Source organism: Lampetra planeri, chromosome 25, assembly GCF_965212315.1.
Source record: "Lampetra planeri chromosome 25, kcLamPlan1.2.h2, whole genome shotgun sequence".
Taxonomy (NCBI): domain Eukaryota; kingdom Metazoa; phylum Chordata; class Hyperoartia; order Petromyzontiformes; family Petromyzontidae; genus Lampetra; species Lampetra planeri.
Genome location: NC_136131.1, coordinates 3178810 through 3195920, shown reverse-complemented (window position 1 = coordinate 3195920; position 17111 = coordinate 3178810). Strand labels below are relative to the sequence as shown.

Sequence of the window (17111 nt, the reverse complement as noted above, 5' to 3'; positions counted from 1 at the left end):
GTTTAGCCAGGAAAGCGTCACTGAGTCTAAAGGTTTTTGTAGGGTCCTGCCAAGTGTTTGCAGTAGGGGGCGATGTTGCTACACGGACGGACGGACGATATCATCTATTGTAGGCTGGTTCACTTCGTTCCTACCAGTATTAAGACGCCATCAACGGTCCTCGAGTCTCCGATCTTTGTCCGTTACGAGGCAGCCTTTTAACCTGCCCTGGTCACGTTATATAGTATCCCCCCGAGTGTTAAATTAGGAATGGTGATCACCACCTTATATATAGTGTTCGAGTTGTCTGTTATGTTGTTAATAAATAGTGTTGCCTCCAAGTTGAGTGTGCGCCTCAATCGAACCCATTACACATATGTAGTGAATCACTTCAGAAACACTAATAGTAGGAGGCACTCTCGTTTATTCTAGCCATCACAGGTACAGGGGATAACTACACTATGGTCAGGACAGTTAGCACACTGCCTGACCAACCATGCCGAGGAGGTGAAGACGAGCACTAAGATGGAGACGAAGACTTGGTAGAACGACGGGTTCCATTCCAGACGACAGCCCCGACCTTGAGTCGGGGCCTCCCTTTAGCCCCCCAGCGTGGCCTGGCTCCACCCATGGCCACGCCCCCTTCTGGAACCTACCAGAAGGTTCCCGGCTTCACCGCACGTGCCCCCTCCGTCACCTTTCCCCAGCCTATCACATGCCCTGCCGGCAGACCGGGCCGCTACACTCTCAGCTCCCTCTCTCTACCAGCAAACCAGCGCTACGCGCCATAGTGACCCATTCTATGTCACTCCATCTCACATGCCCTGCTGGCAGACCAGGCTGCTACACCCACAGATCCCTCTCTCTGCCAATAACCAGCGCTATGCACCCTAGTGACCCATTTTACGTCACTACACATACAACGCTGCAGTTTCAGGAGGGCAGTTTTTATTACTCATCGTTTACAAATAATGTTTATGTTTCAGAATGTTCGTATCTATGTTTGTTGAACTCCATTCGCACCATACATCGCCAACCATGCTAATCGGAGGTGCTGTGATCCATTCCACAATGATGCCACCACAATGGGGATGTGGCGGCATAGCCAGTGTGGGAGAGTCGGCCAAAGTACCCTCGAAGCAGTTCTCCAGAGCTCCCTCCAAATGGAGGCACCAGCAGTGGCGTGGGCAACAAGCAATTGCAGGGCTGTGCCTTTACCTTTCACGTCACATAATTGACACCTATATGTGGCGGTTGTTACAGAAACATTGAATGATTCTTGGCATGTGTGGTCGTCTATACACTCCACTCTCATTTTCACTGTCACTGACGTACCACGCACACAATCGAAACTTGCCGGCGCTTGATAACAACACTTTCACGCACCACTGTCTGAATGCGCATGTACATATGCATTATCGCTCTGTGATTGTGAGCAAAAGCAATCGGCCAATGGCCCTGAATTTACCTCAACGTATGAGTTTTGTAAACCGTTAGTTTAAAAAAATATATATTTTATTGAACAAACAATCCAGGGGCTGCCAGTGGCCCGCAGGCCTTGCAAGGAAGAACGCTACTCTAGGGGAAGATGGTGGAGGTGGAGGGGCATTAAAAGGGAGGGGAGGGAAGAGGGGTGGAGGTGCCTAAATGCCCAAATGAATTCTCTTAAAAATCAATGCTCATTGGAGGAGACGCTGTGAAGGGTTTCACCTAAATCGTTATTGAAATTCCTCTTCTTGGTTCTTTCGGTAAAGTCACGTAGAAGGGAAATGATAAATAATAAAAATAAAACATAATAAAATACAACTCTCACGACGTTTCGGCCACAACCCAAGCAGCCATCCTCAGGTGAAGAACAGGGCTGTCGGAAAGACAGCGTCCGAATGAACACCACCAAGCTTGGCAGCGTATATTTAAGCAGGGGTTAGAGGAGGAGAGGCGCTCTCCTCCTCTAACCCCTGCTTGCGTTGTGGCCGAAACGTCGTGGAAATTGTATTTTATTATGTTTTATTTTTAAACATAATCAAGTTACAGGCCCATCATCTTCTGGAGAATCTCGGTGTGTGGTGATGGTGGTGGTGGGCGAGTGAAAGCGTGTTGTGTGCTGCAACATCAGAGAGACACTCCGAATATTTACTTGTACTGGAGGAATCCGATGAGCTATAAAGCTCTTTTTCGCAGATGTTCAGTTGTAAATCCAGCTGCTGTCTTCAGCAGACAGAGTGTCGATGGCACCCATATCCTCGGAGAACGCTCGCAGTGGACACAGGTTCCTCCCAGAGAGCCAACGACTCAGAATCATAGCGCCGTTAAGCCATCCTTACCACACTGGTCAGTGTGGGATAGTCTTTGCCCGGAATCAAATTCAGGGAGGCCAGACTCATTAGTTCAGCACGCAGCCCAATGCACCACTGTACCACTCCTATATTCAAATCAATGCTATTTATGATTAATTGTAACTCATGATAATGTAACTGCAGCTATATTTTTTATTTACAGTTCTTTTTTAATATATAGAGTAGGAAGTTTGCCATCCTGAGCCTCAAAGCACCTTCTATAAATTATGAAAGAACAACAATCTTACCCGCCACTCTTTCCTTTAACAGAAAGCCCAGGTAAACAAGCGAACATAAACTACTGGCCATTTTTTCAGCACCCTATCAAAATCAGACCCAAGACGTGTCTCAGCTGCCCCGAAACTCCAGTCTTGGTCCTTCTGCTAAGATGGCGATTACGCCTGGCCCAATACATGGAGACTGGTTGTTGTTATTATTACTGACAAAAACCGGTACAATATCCAGGAGAACAGCTACCTCAAAAAGAGGACGATCCTGAGAAAGCCAGAGCAGGTGGCAACCGTGGGAACCAGTTTAAAGGTAATGTCCCAAAAGAAGTGCCAATCCAGAGGATATCAGATTCTAAATGAAATCAGAGGTGGGAGTAAAAATAATTTAGTGCAATATAAATCATATTCAAACTCTAAGCTTGATCTGGCAAGCCACAAGCAGCCACTGCAGGTCACGGAGTACAAGTGTAATTCGTTCCAGAAGATGTAAACAATGAAGTAAATATCCTGGCTGCTGCTGCATTCTGTACCAAATGCAGTTTACTAATTCGAGGCAAAAGTGGAGTAATAGTCCAAGGCAGAGAAATATTTCCCTCGGGTTTGTTTTGTAAGAGAGATGACGGCTCTCCGTGTGCTCCGTGTGGATTCAATTAGATAATTTGAATTGGGGCATTATCATCACCCTCATCAGTGAAATAATTCTCCATCTACTTCCAGAGGCATCATAAAAACCACTTTGTAATATTGTAAAACACCTAGATATTTTTGCCTAAAAATGCATGTAGAAACATTTTATCCGAAATAAGAAATACACAAATGAAAGATCGAATAGTCCATCAAATTATTTTGTGATGCGACTGCGTTGCTGCGCAAGCACGATTAACAAGCACAAAAACTCGACACATTTGTCACAAGCGTGTTGACGTTTGTTCTTAATAGTCCATCAGAAAAAGGCACATGCATTAAATGCTCATGCCAGACGAAAATTGAAACACAGGGCTATCACCTGCAAATCACCAAGAAGCACATTTCTCAACCATAGGCGCACAGCGAAAATTATTTCTGAATGCGATCGCCGTAATATCATCCCCAACCCTGACTGCCGTCTCCCCGAAACCAAAGCTTGGTGGAAATCCGTTGAGATTCCCAAAAGTTACCGTGCCCTTTGCACACAAACCCGTGTCCTGGGGACAGAGCTACAAAACACAAATGTACGGATGCTTTTATGTCAAAGAAAACAAAAACAACGCTGACACACACACAGGGTGGACCACACCTCACCTAAAAAGGGTGGCTTGCGGTCCATTTCCCAGAGGCGCTCCATTTCCCCGCGGCGTTAGCAAGCCCAGCAGCAGGGCGACGGCTGCTAACAGATGGGTGTGCTTCATCATCGTCGGTCGTGGGGGGGAATGCCTCGCGTCGTCGCAGGGCTGAAGAATATTAAGGGGAATCGTGGCGTGCCACGCCGAGCCCAGACAAGACACCTTCACAGCGGGGGTACCTGCTGCAGCAGAGGCGAACGTTTTGTGATGTTAAATCTCACCCCGTCCTTGGGTGCCCTATCCGTTTAAGGAGGGAACTGCTCAGGGGGATACAAGGACGTGGGGTCCTTCTTCAGGACCCAATTCCTTTTTAAAGTCTCATCAATTTGGACAAACACACAAAAAAACACACGTCTTGCTTCCCCACGTTTTTAGGCAATAAAATTGCTGAGATAAAGAAAGAGCCCAAGCTGTTCAGATACAAATTAATCATTCAATGTCAGAAAAGGTACTTTTCTTGTCAAAGATGTGCTTCATTTCAAGCACTGGAACTTGCGCTTATCTGCGCGCGTGTGTATGCATGTGTGTCTGCTTTCACGTCTGTATTGTCTGTGTATGCGCCTGCAAGGAATCTGTGCTCATGTCTATGTCAAGGTCCGTGCATGTTGAATTTGTATGTGCGTGTTATTTTCAAGAGGCGGAGAGCGGTAGCGTGGCGATCAGAGAGTACTGCGCTACGAACCCAGTGGTCTGAGTTTGATCGCTGCCTATGGCTGACATCAGTGGTGATTACACGAACCAGGATTGGGGCCTCTCCAAGGTCAACTAATGCCTTTATTGAGTTACATGGAGCATAATCACGGTAGAGACAAAGGCAAACCAGGCACGGTTCCTGGTCACACCACCCTCCTCATGCGCCACTGTAGGCGCTTACGAAACAGCACTTGCCCAAGCAGCCTGTGTTGTCTATATGGGGGGCCTTTGTTATTTTCAAAACAATATGCTATTTTCCCAAGATTTTTGTTGCTGTTGTAAATTCTTTGTGATAGACCATGACATGTAATGTTAGCATGACATAATCTTTGGTTCTTTCGGTCAAGTCACGTAGCTAGATAAAAAAAATAGATCACGACGTTTCGATCGCCACACAAGCAATCGTCTTCAGGTGTGGCAATCAAAACCTCTTGATCTATTATTTTTTCTACCTACGTGACTTTACCAAAAAAACAAAGAGTATGGATTCCTGCAGTCACGAAAGCTTCAAATCAAGATTCAAGATTAGCATGACATGTTCAAATGTTTAAAATGGCCCTGTTGCTTTGACAGTGTGCTAATAATGCCTGGGAATAGTTTAAATTCACATTGGCATTTCACACACACATTATCAATAAGCAGTGATGCATGTAATTATTAAATGCAATGTGCATTTACCGTGCCCACGCTCTATTGAACGTTGTTGATGGTAAGGTATTGAATACAATTTTAGTGTCAAAATTATGATTTTTCAATGGAAAATTGCGATTATTTTTTGCAGTAAAAACAATAAAAAGGCACAATAGCCGCACCGGTGGCTATTGTACTTCAGATGAGCACGGCTGGCTAAATACGTGCGATCGAAGTTCAACATACATACATTTAAACCTATAACCAGAACAAGTGCATACTGCACTGTAACATCAACCTTGACAATCCACGACGTCGGTCAGTGCGGGTAGGTGAAGGGTGGCGGGATGAAGGACTGGTTCAGACATTAACCGGGCAGTGGTGGCTACACACGTAGCCTATAATCCAACACTGTGGAGGCAGCGAGGGTTGGTGGACCACACAGATGCTGTGAAACTCCCTTCCTGTGGGTATCCTGGAGCCACACCCTGGCTTGCCAGGAGGAACGGTAGGGAAAAATGTGGACTCCCACCTGTTGCATCTCTGTAGGATAGCGTTTCCTCCTCGCATGCGTGGGTTTTCTCTGGGTAAGTTGGTTTCCTCTGACATATAAACACTCATGAATTGGCTGCTTACACCTTCATATAAAAGTGTCATATCTGTGGAAAAGAGCTTTATAGCTCATCGGATTCCTCCAGAAAAAATACATCTTCTGATTCTGATTATCACGTGGCTGCCTTCCTGCTTATCTGTAGTTCCATTCGTACCTCCAACTCGTTCTCTGTCGGTGAGAGTGCGCAAATGCTGTACGGATTACAAGTTGATATTATCATTATTAGATGTAACTCAACGCCGCTGCTAGCCGTGTCCAGCAATCCAACAGTCTCGTTACTCCACCAAATGACTCTTCAAAGAGAATAACTGATGGTCCTTTGCCAATGCACTCGTGGATGAATCAGAATAAGAATCAGAATCTTTATTTATCCTGGAGAAATCCGATGAGCTATGAAGCGCTTTTTCAGTCGGGGCGGGTCTGAAAGTCACAACAACAAACAATAGGAAAGATAAGCAAATCACCACGAATAAATACGTAAAATATAAAGTATATAAGTTCAAACTGCATAAGTACACCAACTCCTAAGTTTGGGCAAGGTAACAAATCAACAGCAAAAAAACAGTCCGAGACCACACCAAGACAACAACACACAGCCCCTCAATACAATTTAAATATATCCAGATCAGAGTTACAACAACAAACAATGCTAAAAAACGATCGGAGTGAAAAGTATAGGAAAGGTAAACACATCGATTTGCAGCGCAATCGAATGGGAAAACAATGTTTGTTTCTGCGTTAAAAAAGCTTAGCTTTCATTTTCTTTGAGAAGTGATCAATATAGACTTGAAATATACGATTTGAATCAATCAGTAAACCCAAGTATTTGAATCACTCCGTTTGTTGTCTCTGATATTCGTAACAGGTGAAGGGAATAAAACTGGATTTTTGCTGGAAGAAAATTGTATGATTTTCGTTTTTGGGGGGGAATTTAGGAGCAATTTTAGTGATAGCAATTGATGTTGAATTAAGTCGAAATCGTGTCGGAGGTTCTGTTTGACTTCGTTTGGAGATTTACCCGATACTAGTGAGTGTCATAAGAATTTTTTTTTTATTCTGAGTGATTAGTTCAAGATTTTTAAATGAGAACAGAATTGAACCGAGCACGGGACCTCCCTTTGTTATTTTAATATTTCTGGATGATATGTTACCGCTAAACCTTTTTAGAACGGTCTGAGAGGTAGCTCTTAAACCATTTTATTGTACAGTCTGAACATTTTAATTTACCAATTCTTGAAGGCCTCTCCTTGCCGCGTCTTGGTTATGGGGGGAAGTAGCATTACGATACTTCACCACGCTGGTTAGTCGAGTTGATGGAAGTGGTGGTGCCAGGCATGAATTGTTCAGATATCAGTCGCCAATAATTGTTAACCATGTTAACTGCCACACCGTTAAGAACATGTAAATCGTATGGTTAATCAAATTACTCTCTGTGACTTGACACGTGTGGATTTTTGTCCATGGTGCTCAAATAAGTTTCCGACCAATCCATCTTGTCTTACAAAGAACATCCTGCATATGATTTATTGAGTACTTCAGTTTGAACTGGACGTAATGCGCTTCCAATTAAGTCGATCTCCCACCCTCTAGCGGATAAAACCTCGCAACCACTCACAGTGCACGTGGATATCTAAACAACACATACACACGTGTAAATACTGCAGCACTAAGCATACGTGCACTATGCAAAAAAAAAATCGACATTTCCTGAAGAAGTACACTGTGGTCCTCTTGTATTAGATCACCATCAAAATAAAATGTTGCTAAATGTAACAGACAGCAGCAGCAGTGATGCACTGATAGAAATCTGTGGACCGGTTCTTATCTCATTCGGACATAATCAGTAGATGACAGTCACCAATGCTCACTGTTGCAACTCTGTCTCTGGGCACGATTGGACCCACTGGCTTGGCTAATGCCAACAATCATCGAATCTGTCATTTCCAGATGCGCTTCCTCTGCTCCACACTCCCATACCTGTGAAACCCATACTGGTTACCCCGTATTTTTGTCGATGGAAATTGAGTTTTGAGGTCCATACGTCGTACAGCCGTTTCAATACGGACAAATACAATGTGTCTATTTGTTTGTGTTTCTCTCTTGTGATGGGACTTTGTAAGGATGCACGTATGCACGTTGAGATGTATAAGGGGTACGGGGGTGACCAATGCGGTCTTGAATTGGTCTGTAATAAGATAGGGGACACTGATAAGGAGTTGACAGGTACGCACGTGCGAACGTTTACATCGAGCTTGACCAATATACGTTTGATGCAGTTTCATATGAACTTCCGAAAACGTTGGACATGGCAACAATAGCCGAACGAATACAATTCACACCTTCACGCATATGAAGTCCGTCGAGCTATCGCGGGTTGACCCCGCGAGACAGCGTCAGAGCTTTAGAGCGTTTGCCAATGGCCCAATGTTGGCGGTGCTTCTCCGTGTACATTGTTGCCGTATTAGGAAACACTCTGGATCGGTTTTTTTGTCATTGAATACAGCGGTCCTCTCGGTTAACGATGTACATCGGTTCCACGATAAATTATAGTTCATTGGAAATTGCCGTTAAAGGCTTAATTTGTTCCAAGCCGTTCGCACGTTGACCCTTTTCACCCACAAATACAAAGCTTACAATATTTAAACGTGCAATTTTAATAAATAAACGTTATAACAACACATTGAAGCATTACTATTATTAGAAACGTGGATAACTAATGAATAAAGAGAGCATTCAAAAGGTGCAAGAACAGAGCATAAAATAAAATAAAGTATTACCTTAGGCTTTCTTCACATTCATTTTAAGGGGCCATTGCTACTGATCTTACTTAACTTTTAAGTTTAAAAATGTAAGTATTCAAGAGAGCTTTTTTCATAAGAAACGCACCACCAAACATTGAAAAGCTTCGCACCAAACTACACTCAAAACGCTCATGAAAGGACGTCGCTGATTGGCTGAGGTCTGCCGCCGAGTCCACTTAGGAGGGCTCCGATTGGCCGAAATTGGCGGGAACCGCGTTATATCCTAAACACTCGTCAATCAAAAATTGTGCCATTGAGAGCAATGGGTTCTTAACATTTACTGCAGCCTTGCACCCCTTTGGGTTCTTCTCAATCGTAAATAAACACGTAGGGTTTGATGAAACGAAGTAAGTTGTAATCAACGTGCCCGTGCGTAATTTGTGTTTAGATTATTTACCTTATAAAAAAAAGTCTGGCCATGTCTCTCGCACACCCCCCAGAAAGGGCAAATCGTTCAACGAAATATCGTTCATCGATGGCATCGTAAAACCGAGGGACCAATGTAACTCATTTATAGGCGTTATTAGATCGGTGGGCCACTTGAGAAAAGTGCACAACGTTCGTTTTTTTTTTCGTCACAGTTCCTATGATCACTGTTACATTGCCTATGGCTTTATTTTGGTGATTTCGAAAAGTTTTTTGGTTTGGCCATGTTTGTTTGTTGTAGTACGGAGTTAGAATGATGGCTTTAATCGAAGTTGTCTTGTTGTTGTTGTTTGACTTGCATCCCACTGGGATTTTTGCACAGTGTTGGTGTATGGTGCATTTTTTCTGGAAGACTTTGCAGTTTTTTCCTGGATTTTTCTGTTTGCGCATAGTCACTTTAAGATATTTTCTTGTTCATGTTTTTGTTTGTTGCGGTTGCACCCGATTCAAGAGCCGAATGGCTCACAGGGCTATGCAAAATAAATGAAACTGATATTCAGAATTCATACCCAGAACAGAGAACAGCTAACTTCAAAGGACCTTCTTAAGCCTTTGGTTCAGGAGAGTCAGGACATTAGGGTTTCGAGGATTCTGAAGTAATGGTTCAGACACGTGTGTTTATTGGAAACTACAGGAAACATAAATTAAATTCATTAAAAAAAATCACGACATTTCGATCGCAATACAAGTGGTCGTCATCAGACGACTGATGACGACCACTTGTGTGTTTTTTATTATTTTATTAATTTCTATCTACATGACTTTACCGAAAGAACCTAAGAATACAGGCGGCATCTTTGTTCCACGTGACGTTAAAATATAGAGTAGCAGAGATGGGTATTGAAATCATGTCGGTTTCAGTTCCTCCTGTAAGGTATCCCTATCTTCTTCATCAATGTATTATCCAAAATGGAATACATGGTGCTTAAAAAAAGTAACACTTATATGGGACTATCGTTTTTAATGGGAAAATAATGGATAATACACTGTAACATGATAACAAATGTAATGTTAATAGCTTCTAAAAGTCAAAGAGTCTCCACTTGTTCGTCATCATTGTCAACACGTGCCTGGAATCTTCTCCAGGTGATCTCCAGAGCCTGGCGACACATTTCTTGTGATATTGTTGCAAATTCTCAGAAGTGTTAAAAAAAAATGTTGAAGCACCCTGTATATCGCACAAACTCCTGGCGTCATATTCTTAGGTTTTTTCGGTAAAGTCACGTAGGTAAAAATTTTAAATTAATAAAAATAAAATAAAAATTACGACGTTTCGGAGGCAACACAAGCTTCCGTCTCAGAAGTGTAAAAAAAAAATGTTGAAGCACCCTGTATATCGCACAAACTCCTGGCGTCATATTCTTAGGTTTTTTCGGTAAAGTCACGTAGGTAAAAATTTTAAATTAATAAAAGTAAAATAAAATAAAAATTACGACGTTTCGGAGGCAACACAAGCTTCCGTCTTCAGGTGGAACCGTCACAGCACGATAGCTGTATCAAGTGAGAGAAATTCCAAGAAAACAGTCCTTGTATAGTTTGTCACATTAGGAAGTTCAAATTGCTAACACGTTGTTTGAAAATATTGCAATGTCAAATTTCATATTTTATGCAATAGCGTAAACATGAAAATATTCCGGTTACACAATGAGTCACAATGCCCTCCCCATCCATGGCTGCCTACCACATCACTACTTCCCCATCACGACCTTGCCTCTAACAGCCAACCACCGTCACATACACACATGAAGACATTGTACAAATTATTTGGTGATGTTGCATTGGAAGTGGTGTACAAACACAACACAAAAAAACCTCAATACATTCATCAATAACAATGGGGCCTGAATATAATATATATAATTTGCTATGTTTCTGGCAATGCCCTTTTTATGGCAAACAAATATAAAGGCCGAAGACGAGTTGGTGACTTCACTTTTACACCATGGGGCCTGATGAGAATTTAAAAAAATGTGTTCTGATGACCAGTTTTTGAATACAAGGTAAAGGTACAGCCACCTTTACCATTTAACTGAGAAGCAAGTGCAAATTGACTAGGGCCATGGTGCCGTTTGTAGATTCGCGCGTGTCAATTGGTGCATTCATTGATAGAATTCCACCGAAACTGGTTACTTGTTCCTAAGTTTTAGAACCTGTGATAGTCTGAAAATGGTTACCACTTTCCTGGTTGTCATCGAACAACCCTTGGTAGAGACTGAACCCTGACATAGAAAAGTTAAACTGTTCCATACCACATTTTCTACTGCTGACTCTATTGCAGAAATGCGTGGCAGTTAAATTCCTTCCATTGAATTGGTATTAGGGCCCAGAAATTAGTCTCATAGTTCTCCACATTTTAATTCCCAGACTCCTCTGCCTCAGACAATCATGACAGTTAAAATCTTTACATTGAAATGGTAATCGAGCCCAGAAATGTACTTCCCATGATGCATTGTGCCAGTAACATTGTATAACTTCATTTTTTATATATATATATAAATAACTTTTTCTAGGAGTAATACTTTTGATTATTGCAGGCGTTGGTTCTCAACATATAATCTTTGATAACTATTTAAAAACTGTACATCAGCATTACTTACATTTTTCAAATTACATTTTTCAAATGTAATCTCATTCGGCCCTATGGTGTAAAGTGCAATCTCCAACTCTTATTATCACTGTATTCCTCTGGCCTGTTTATCACGACGGAAAAGGGCCATTGCCCAAAATGTCACCAATTATGTATTGTTTCATGCCACTATGTTGTTCACTAGTGTGTTGAGTTGTACTGCTTACTTGTGTGGGAATATACATTTAGACATAACCAATTATTTTACCCTAAATTATTCTGTAGATATTCTCACACTGATCACTGAAGCCTGAAAAAAGTGCATCTTTATTTCACTGAAGCCACTTTAACCTTGCTTCTTAATTGCGAATAAACTTTGAAGCTTTCTCATGAATTAAATTGCACTGTGAGAACATGGAACAGTTCTTAATCCTTTAAAAAAACGACTCGGTTCGAAAGTTGTTAAAACTCCCATCCAGTTGATAATGTGGGAGGAGGCTTGGAGATTGAATTTTGATAAACAACACCACTTTGTAGACATAAGCAATCCCAGTTGTGAGATTAATATTGAGTAAACATTGTAATGTGCCTATAGAAGTCTCGCCAAAATACGAGAGGGACTCAATTATTAATATTCTGCCAACACAAAATGCTGAAGGTTTCATAAACATCCCATAGCAACACTTGTTGTCTGCAAGCACACACTTTGCCCGCCAGCTATTGAACACTTAGTCGTACTTTTTTCACTTTAAATGTTTCATTTATGCCTTGTAATTCACACCAGTGATGTTAAGAAACCAAGAACTGTGTTGTATATTTTCAGTCATGCGACACAACAGCCACTATGGGCTCACTTAGACATGGCATTAAACATGGCACGCTGATTGAGTATTCATGAATATATGTTACGGTATGTTTGCTCACAAGAGTTTTGAATGGAAATTCAGAACTAAAATTATCGCCTGGTGGAGTTTATTTTGCAGGCATTACGTTTTAACTGAGTGGGACTAAATTTTCACGAGTACACAGTGAAAACAATGAACACAGAAATACGCAGGAGTCCCAAAACCTTTATAGTCTGTGCATTTTATTAGAATGCTGCCACAGTGAAACGGTCAGCACACTGGTCCTGACATCCAGAGGTCACCGGTTCGATCTCGAGGCACGTGGCAGTTGAAGCAATGGCGCGAGTTTCTTAAATGCCCTCACCTCTCTGTCCACCTAGCAGTATAAATGTGCGTCCACCATTTACAGTGGATCGGCAACTTGTGTGTGGTGGGGTCCGACCAGCATGAAAGAGTAGGCCAAAACACCCTCTGAAGGAACCTCTAGTGGATGCCCTTTTGCTGGAAGTGGAGTGAGCAAGTAATTTTTTATTTCAAAAATACCATACGCTGTTTTGTTTAATGCTAGATTTCACGACCAATTTGTATTTCATACAAATCGCTCCCATTTGCTGTTGTATCACACGTTGTGTGGGTTTTTTGCGGTTTCTGCCGTATAGCTCCCCCGACAATTTACGCGATTATAAAACACACCGAAGAACTGTACTGCACACTGCGAAAAATTAAACATAACGACAAATATACCAAATAAATAACAAGGTGCGCAATTCCTACTCATGGCCACCGATAGTTTTTTTCCATAAGTGCGTACAGGTTAACAAAAAACCACCCGGTCACATCAATGCCATCGTGCAGGTTTCCCTTACATCTAGACTGTGGTCTTGATAATGAGGACACTGCAGGCTTGCAGGGATAAGGAATTAATTCAGGGAGTGCTGGTGAATTTTGTATCCTTGGGATACTCCCACAAAACAATGACTTCCACACAACAGGTGTTTGGCACGGGTGTATGGGAAACGCACGCGTGTCGCGTACGAACAACTGCTCTATCTCAGGCACGTAAAATAATCTCGGAGGCCAGTGCTGTTTTAACATGTTATAATTTATTTACAGGTGACTGTTACACTTTCACAGGGCCAACGGTTTTATTAGCTTGGGGTGGTCAGAAGTTAACTGGAAGAGATTAGAACAGGGGTCGGCAACCAAAATAACAAGAAGAGCCTTTTCTTTCCAATTCGGTACAAAATTCAATATTTCAAGAGCCGCAATGCAACTGAGTACATACTGTACATACGTACATATCGTCAAGAAGCAGCCCGTAAAGAGCCGCATGCGGCTCCGGAGCCGTAGGTTGCCGACCCCTGGATTAGAACAACAAAATGGAGGACAATATAGGTATATTGTATTGCCAAACCAGAATTACTATTGGGTATGTATTTAGTTTTTCACGTATTTTATCCCAGGGCACAATATATTAGATATAAATATGGAATGGAACTGTTGCATATGACATCCCCTGGGTGGGGTGGGGGGATGGAGCAAGCAATGAAATCAGCTCATCAGCTTGTGTGCAGGAGCCATGTGGATTATGATGTCGTAGGATCATGAAAGATGGTGGTGGATTGGGGAGGACTTCATCCAACAGAGGATTGGCCGTGGATGACGATTATATATAGCATACGTTTTGGGATATATTGTACATCAACTCGCGTGAATAAACACAGTATAGTAAAACATATCGTATCCAAAATTATGTCATCGTACACTATGAGATCTCTTTTACCAGTGGCAAAATATGATAGTAGGTTATTACCCTTTTAACTGGTACAAAACTGACACCTTTATTCAAGGCATCATGTTTGCAATGACCACAACACAAGTAGTCAAAAAAGCAAACAAAAAGAAGCAACTCTGATAAGGATGATAATATGCACTGTCCTTGAAGTTGATTGGCCCACACCCGAGACGGCTTTCTTTAGAGCCTAGTCCCCATTGGTGTAGGGCCAGATGACACCAGAAGGCGTACAACTCAAACACAGTGCAATATCAGAGTATTGAGAGCTCGGGGTAAGCATTTACACTATGAGATCTCTTTTACCAGTGGCAAAATATGATAGAAGGTTTTTACCCTTTTTAACTGGTACAAAACTGACACCTTTATTCAAGGCATCATGTTTGCAATGACCACAACACAAGTAGTCAAAAAAGCAAACAAAAAGAAGCAACTCTGATAAGGATGATAATATGCACTGTCCTTGAAGTTGATTGGCCCACACCCGAGACGGCTTTCTTTAGAGCCTAGTCCCCATTGGTGTAGGGCCAGATGACACCAGAAGGCGTACAACTCAAACACAGTGCAATATCAGAGTATTGAGAGCTCGGGGTAAGCATTTACACTATGAGATCTCTTTTACCAGTGGCAAAATATGATAGTAGGTTTTTACCCTTTTAACTGGTACAAAACTGACACCTTTATTCAAGGCATCATGTTTGCAATGACCACAACACAAGTAGTCAAAAAAGCAAACAAAAAGAAGCAACTCTGATAAGGATGATAATATGCATTGTCCTTGAAGTTGATTGGCCCACACCCGAGACGGCTTTCTTTAGAGCCTAGTCCCCATTGGTGTAGGGCCAGATGACACCAGAAGGCGTACAACTCAAACACAGTGCAATATCAGAGTATTGAGAGCTCGGGGTAAGCATTTACACTATGAGATCTCTTTTACCAGTGGCAAAATATGATAGTAGGTTTTTACCCTTTTAACTGGTACAAAACTGACACCTTTATTCAAGGCATCATGTTTGCAATGACCACAACACAAGTAGTCAAAAAAGCAAACAAAAAGAAGCAACTCTGATAAGGATGATAATATGCACTGTCCTTGAAGTTGATTGGCCCACTTGTGTTGTGGTCATTGCAAACATGATGCCTTGAATAAAGGTGTCAGTTTTGTACCAGTTAAAAGGGTAAAAACCTACTATCATATTTTGCCACTGGTAAAAGAGATCTCATAGTGTAAATGCTTACCCCGAGCTCTCAATACTCTGATATTGCACTGTGTTTGAGTTGTACGCCTTCTGGTGTCATCTGGCCCTACACCAATGGGGACTAGGCTCTAAAGAAAGCCGTCTCGGGTGTGGGCCAATCAACTTCAAGGACAGTGCATATTATCATCCTTATCAGAGTTGCTTCTTTTTGTTTGCTTTTTTGACTACTTGTGTTGTGGTCATTGCAAACATGATGCCTTGAATAAAGGTTTATGTCATCGTATTCAAGTCTCTGCATTGTAGCATGGGTTTCTACACTGTTTAGAACCATGGCTTATATCTTGACTTAAAGCTTTCATGACTGCAGGAATTCATATTCTTTACGTCTTTCGGTGAAGTCACGTCGATAGGTTCAAAGAAAATATTTTTTGTTATTTTCTTTAAACCTATCTACGTGACTTTACCGAAAGACCCAAAGAAAATGAACCATGGCTTAGTTTTGGGACAGACACAGAGAGATTCTATCACAGTATCCCCCATGCAGGTCGACTCACAGGATGTTACAGTGCCAAGAAAATATTTTCACATATTTTACATATTTCAAACCTAAAATGTTATTAGATCTTAATCTAAGTCCTAATAATAAAGATAACCTGATTCAACAAATTACACAAAGAAACATTACACTCTTTCAACATGTATTTATCCTCAAGTAATTCTACATTAAATAACCATGTGTGAAAAAGTATGTGAACCTTTAGATTCAGTAACTGGTGACACCCCCTTGAGCGGCAACATTTCGATGGGATTTAGGTCCAGAATTTGACTAGGCCATTGTAAAACGCAGAATGTATTCTGCAGACATCTGTACATCTGCTTGTATGTTTAGGATCATTGTCTTGTTGCAAGACCCACCTTCCGTTCAGCTTCAGCTCACGGACGGATGGCCTGACATTCTCCTCTAGAACCTTCTGATACAATACAGAAGTCATGGTTGTGGCAATAATGGCAAGCCGTCCAGGTCCTGAGGCAGCAAAGCAGCCCCAAACCATCACATTCCCACCACTATGCTTGATGGTTGGGATGAGGTTCTTCTGTTCGAAAGGAGTGTCTGGTTTTCACCAAACATAACGTTTCTCATTGAGGCCAAATAGTTCTACCTTTGACTCGTCTGTCCAGAGAACATTGTTCCAGAAGTCTTGTGGCTCATCTATGTGCTCTTTTGAAGAGCAGTGGTTTTCTCCTTGCTATCCTTCCATGAATATCATTCTTGTTCATTCTTTTTCAGATAGTTGAGTCATGAACACTCACATGAGCAAAAGTGAGAGTGGCCTGCAGAACTTTGGATGTTTCTTTGGGGTTCTTTGTGACTTCCGTGATGATTTTCAGGTTTGTTCTTGGAGAGATTTTGGAAGGACGCCCGCTCCTGGGTATAGTGACTGCAGAACTTTGGATGTTTCTTTGGGGTTCTTTGTGAATTCCTTGATGATTTTCAGGTTTGTTCTTGGAGAGATTTTGGTAGGACGCCCGCTCCTGGGTAGAGTGACTGTGGTCTTGAACTTTCCCCATTTGTAGACTATCTGTCTGACAGTGGTAGGCTGGAGCCTCAAATCCTAAGAAAGAGTTTTATAACCCTTTTCGGACTGATGAGCATCAATAACTTTTTTTCTGAGGTCCTC

The 17111-nt window shown here is 42.0% G+C and overlaps 1 protein-coding gene across 1 annotated transcript in view; it reads right to left on the bottom strand.

Annotated features, from left to right (window-relative positions):
* LOC144727253 (uncharacterized) overlaps nucleotides 1–4583 on the bottom strand; it is a 44759-nt gene extending 40176 nt beyond the window's left edge. Inside the window, exon 1 of the mRNA XM_078605945.1 lies at nucleotides 3827–4583. Within this exon, the coding sequence (XP_078462071.1) occupies nucleotides 3827–3936 (110 nt within the window). The 5' untranslated portion in view covers nucleotides 3937–4583. The remainder of the gene's footprint in view (nucleotides 1–3826) is intronic.
* Between the last annotated feature and the right edge of the window lie 12528 nt (nucleotides 4584–17111).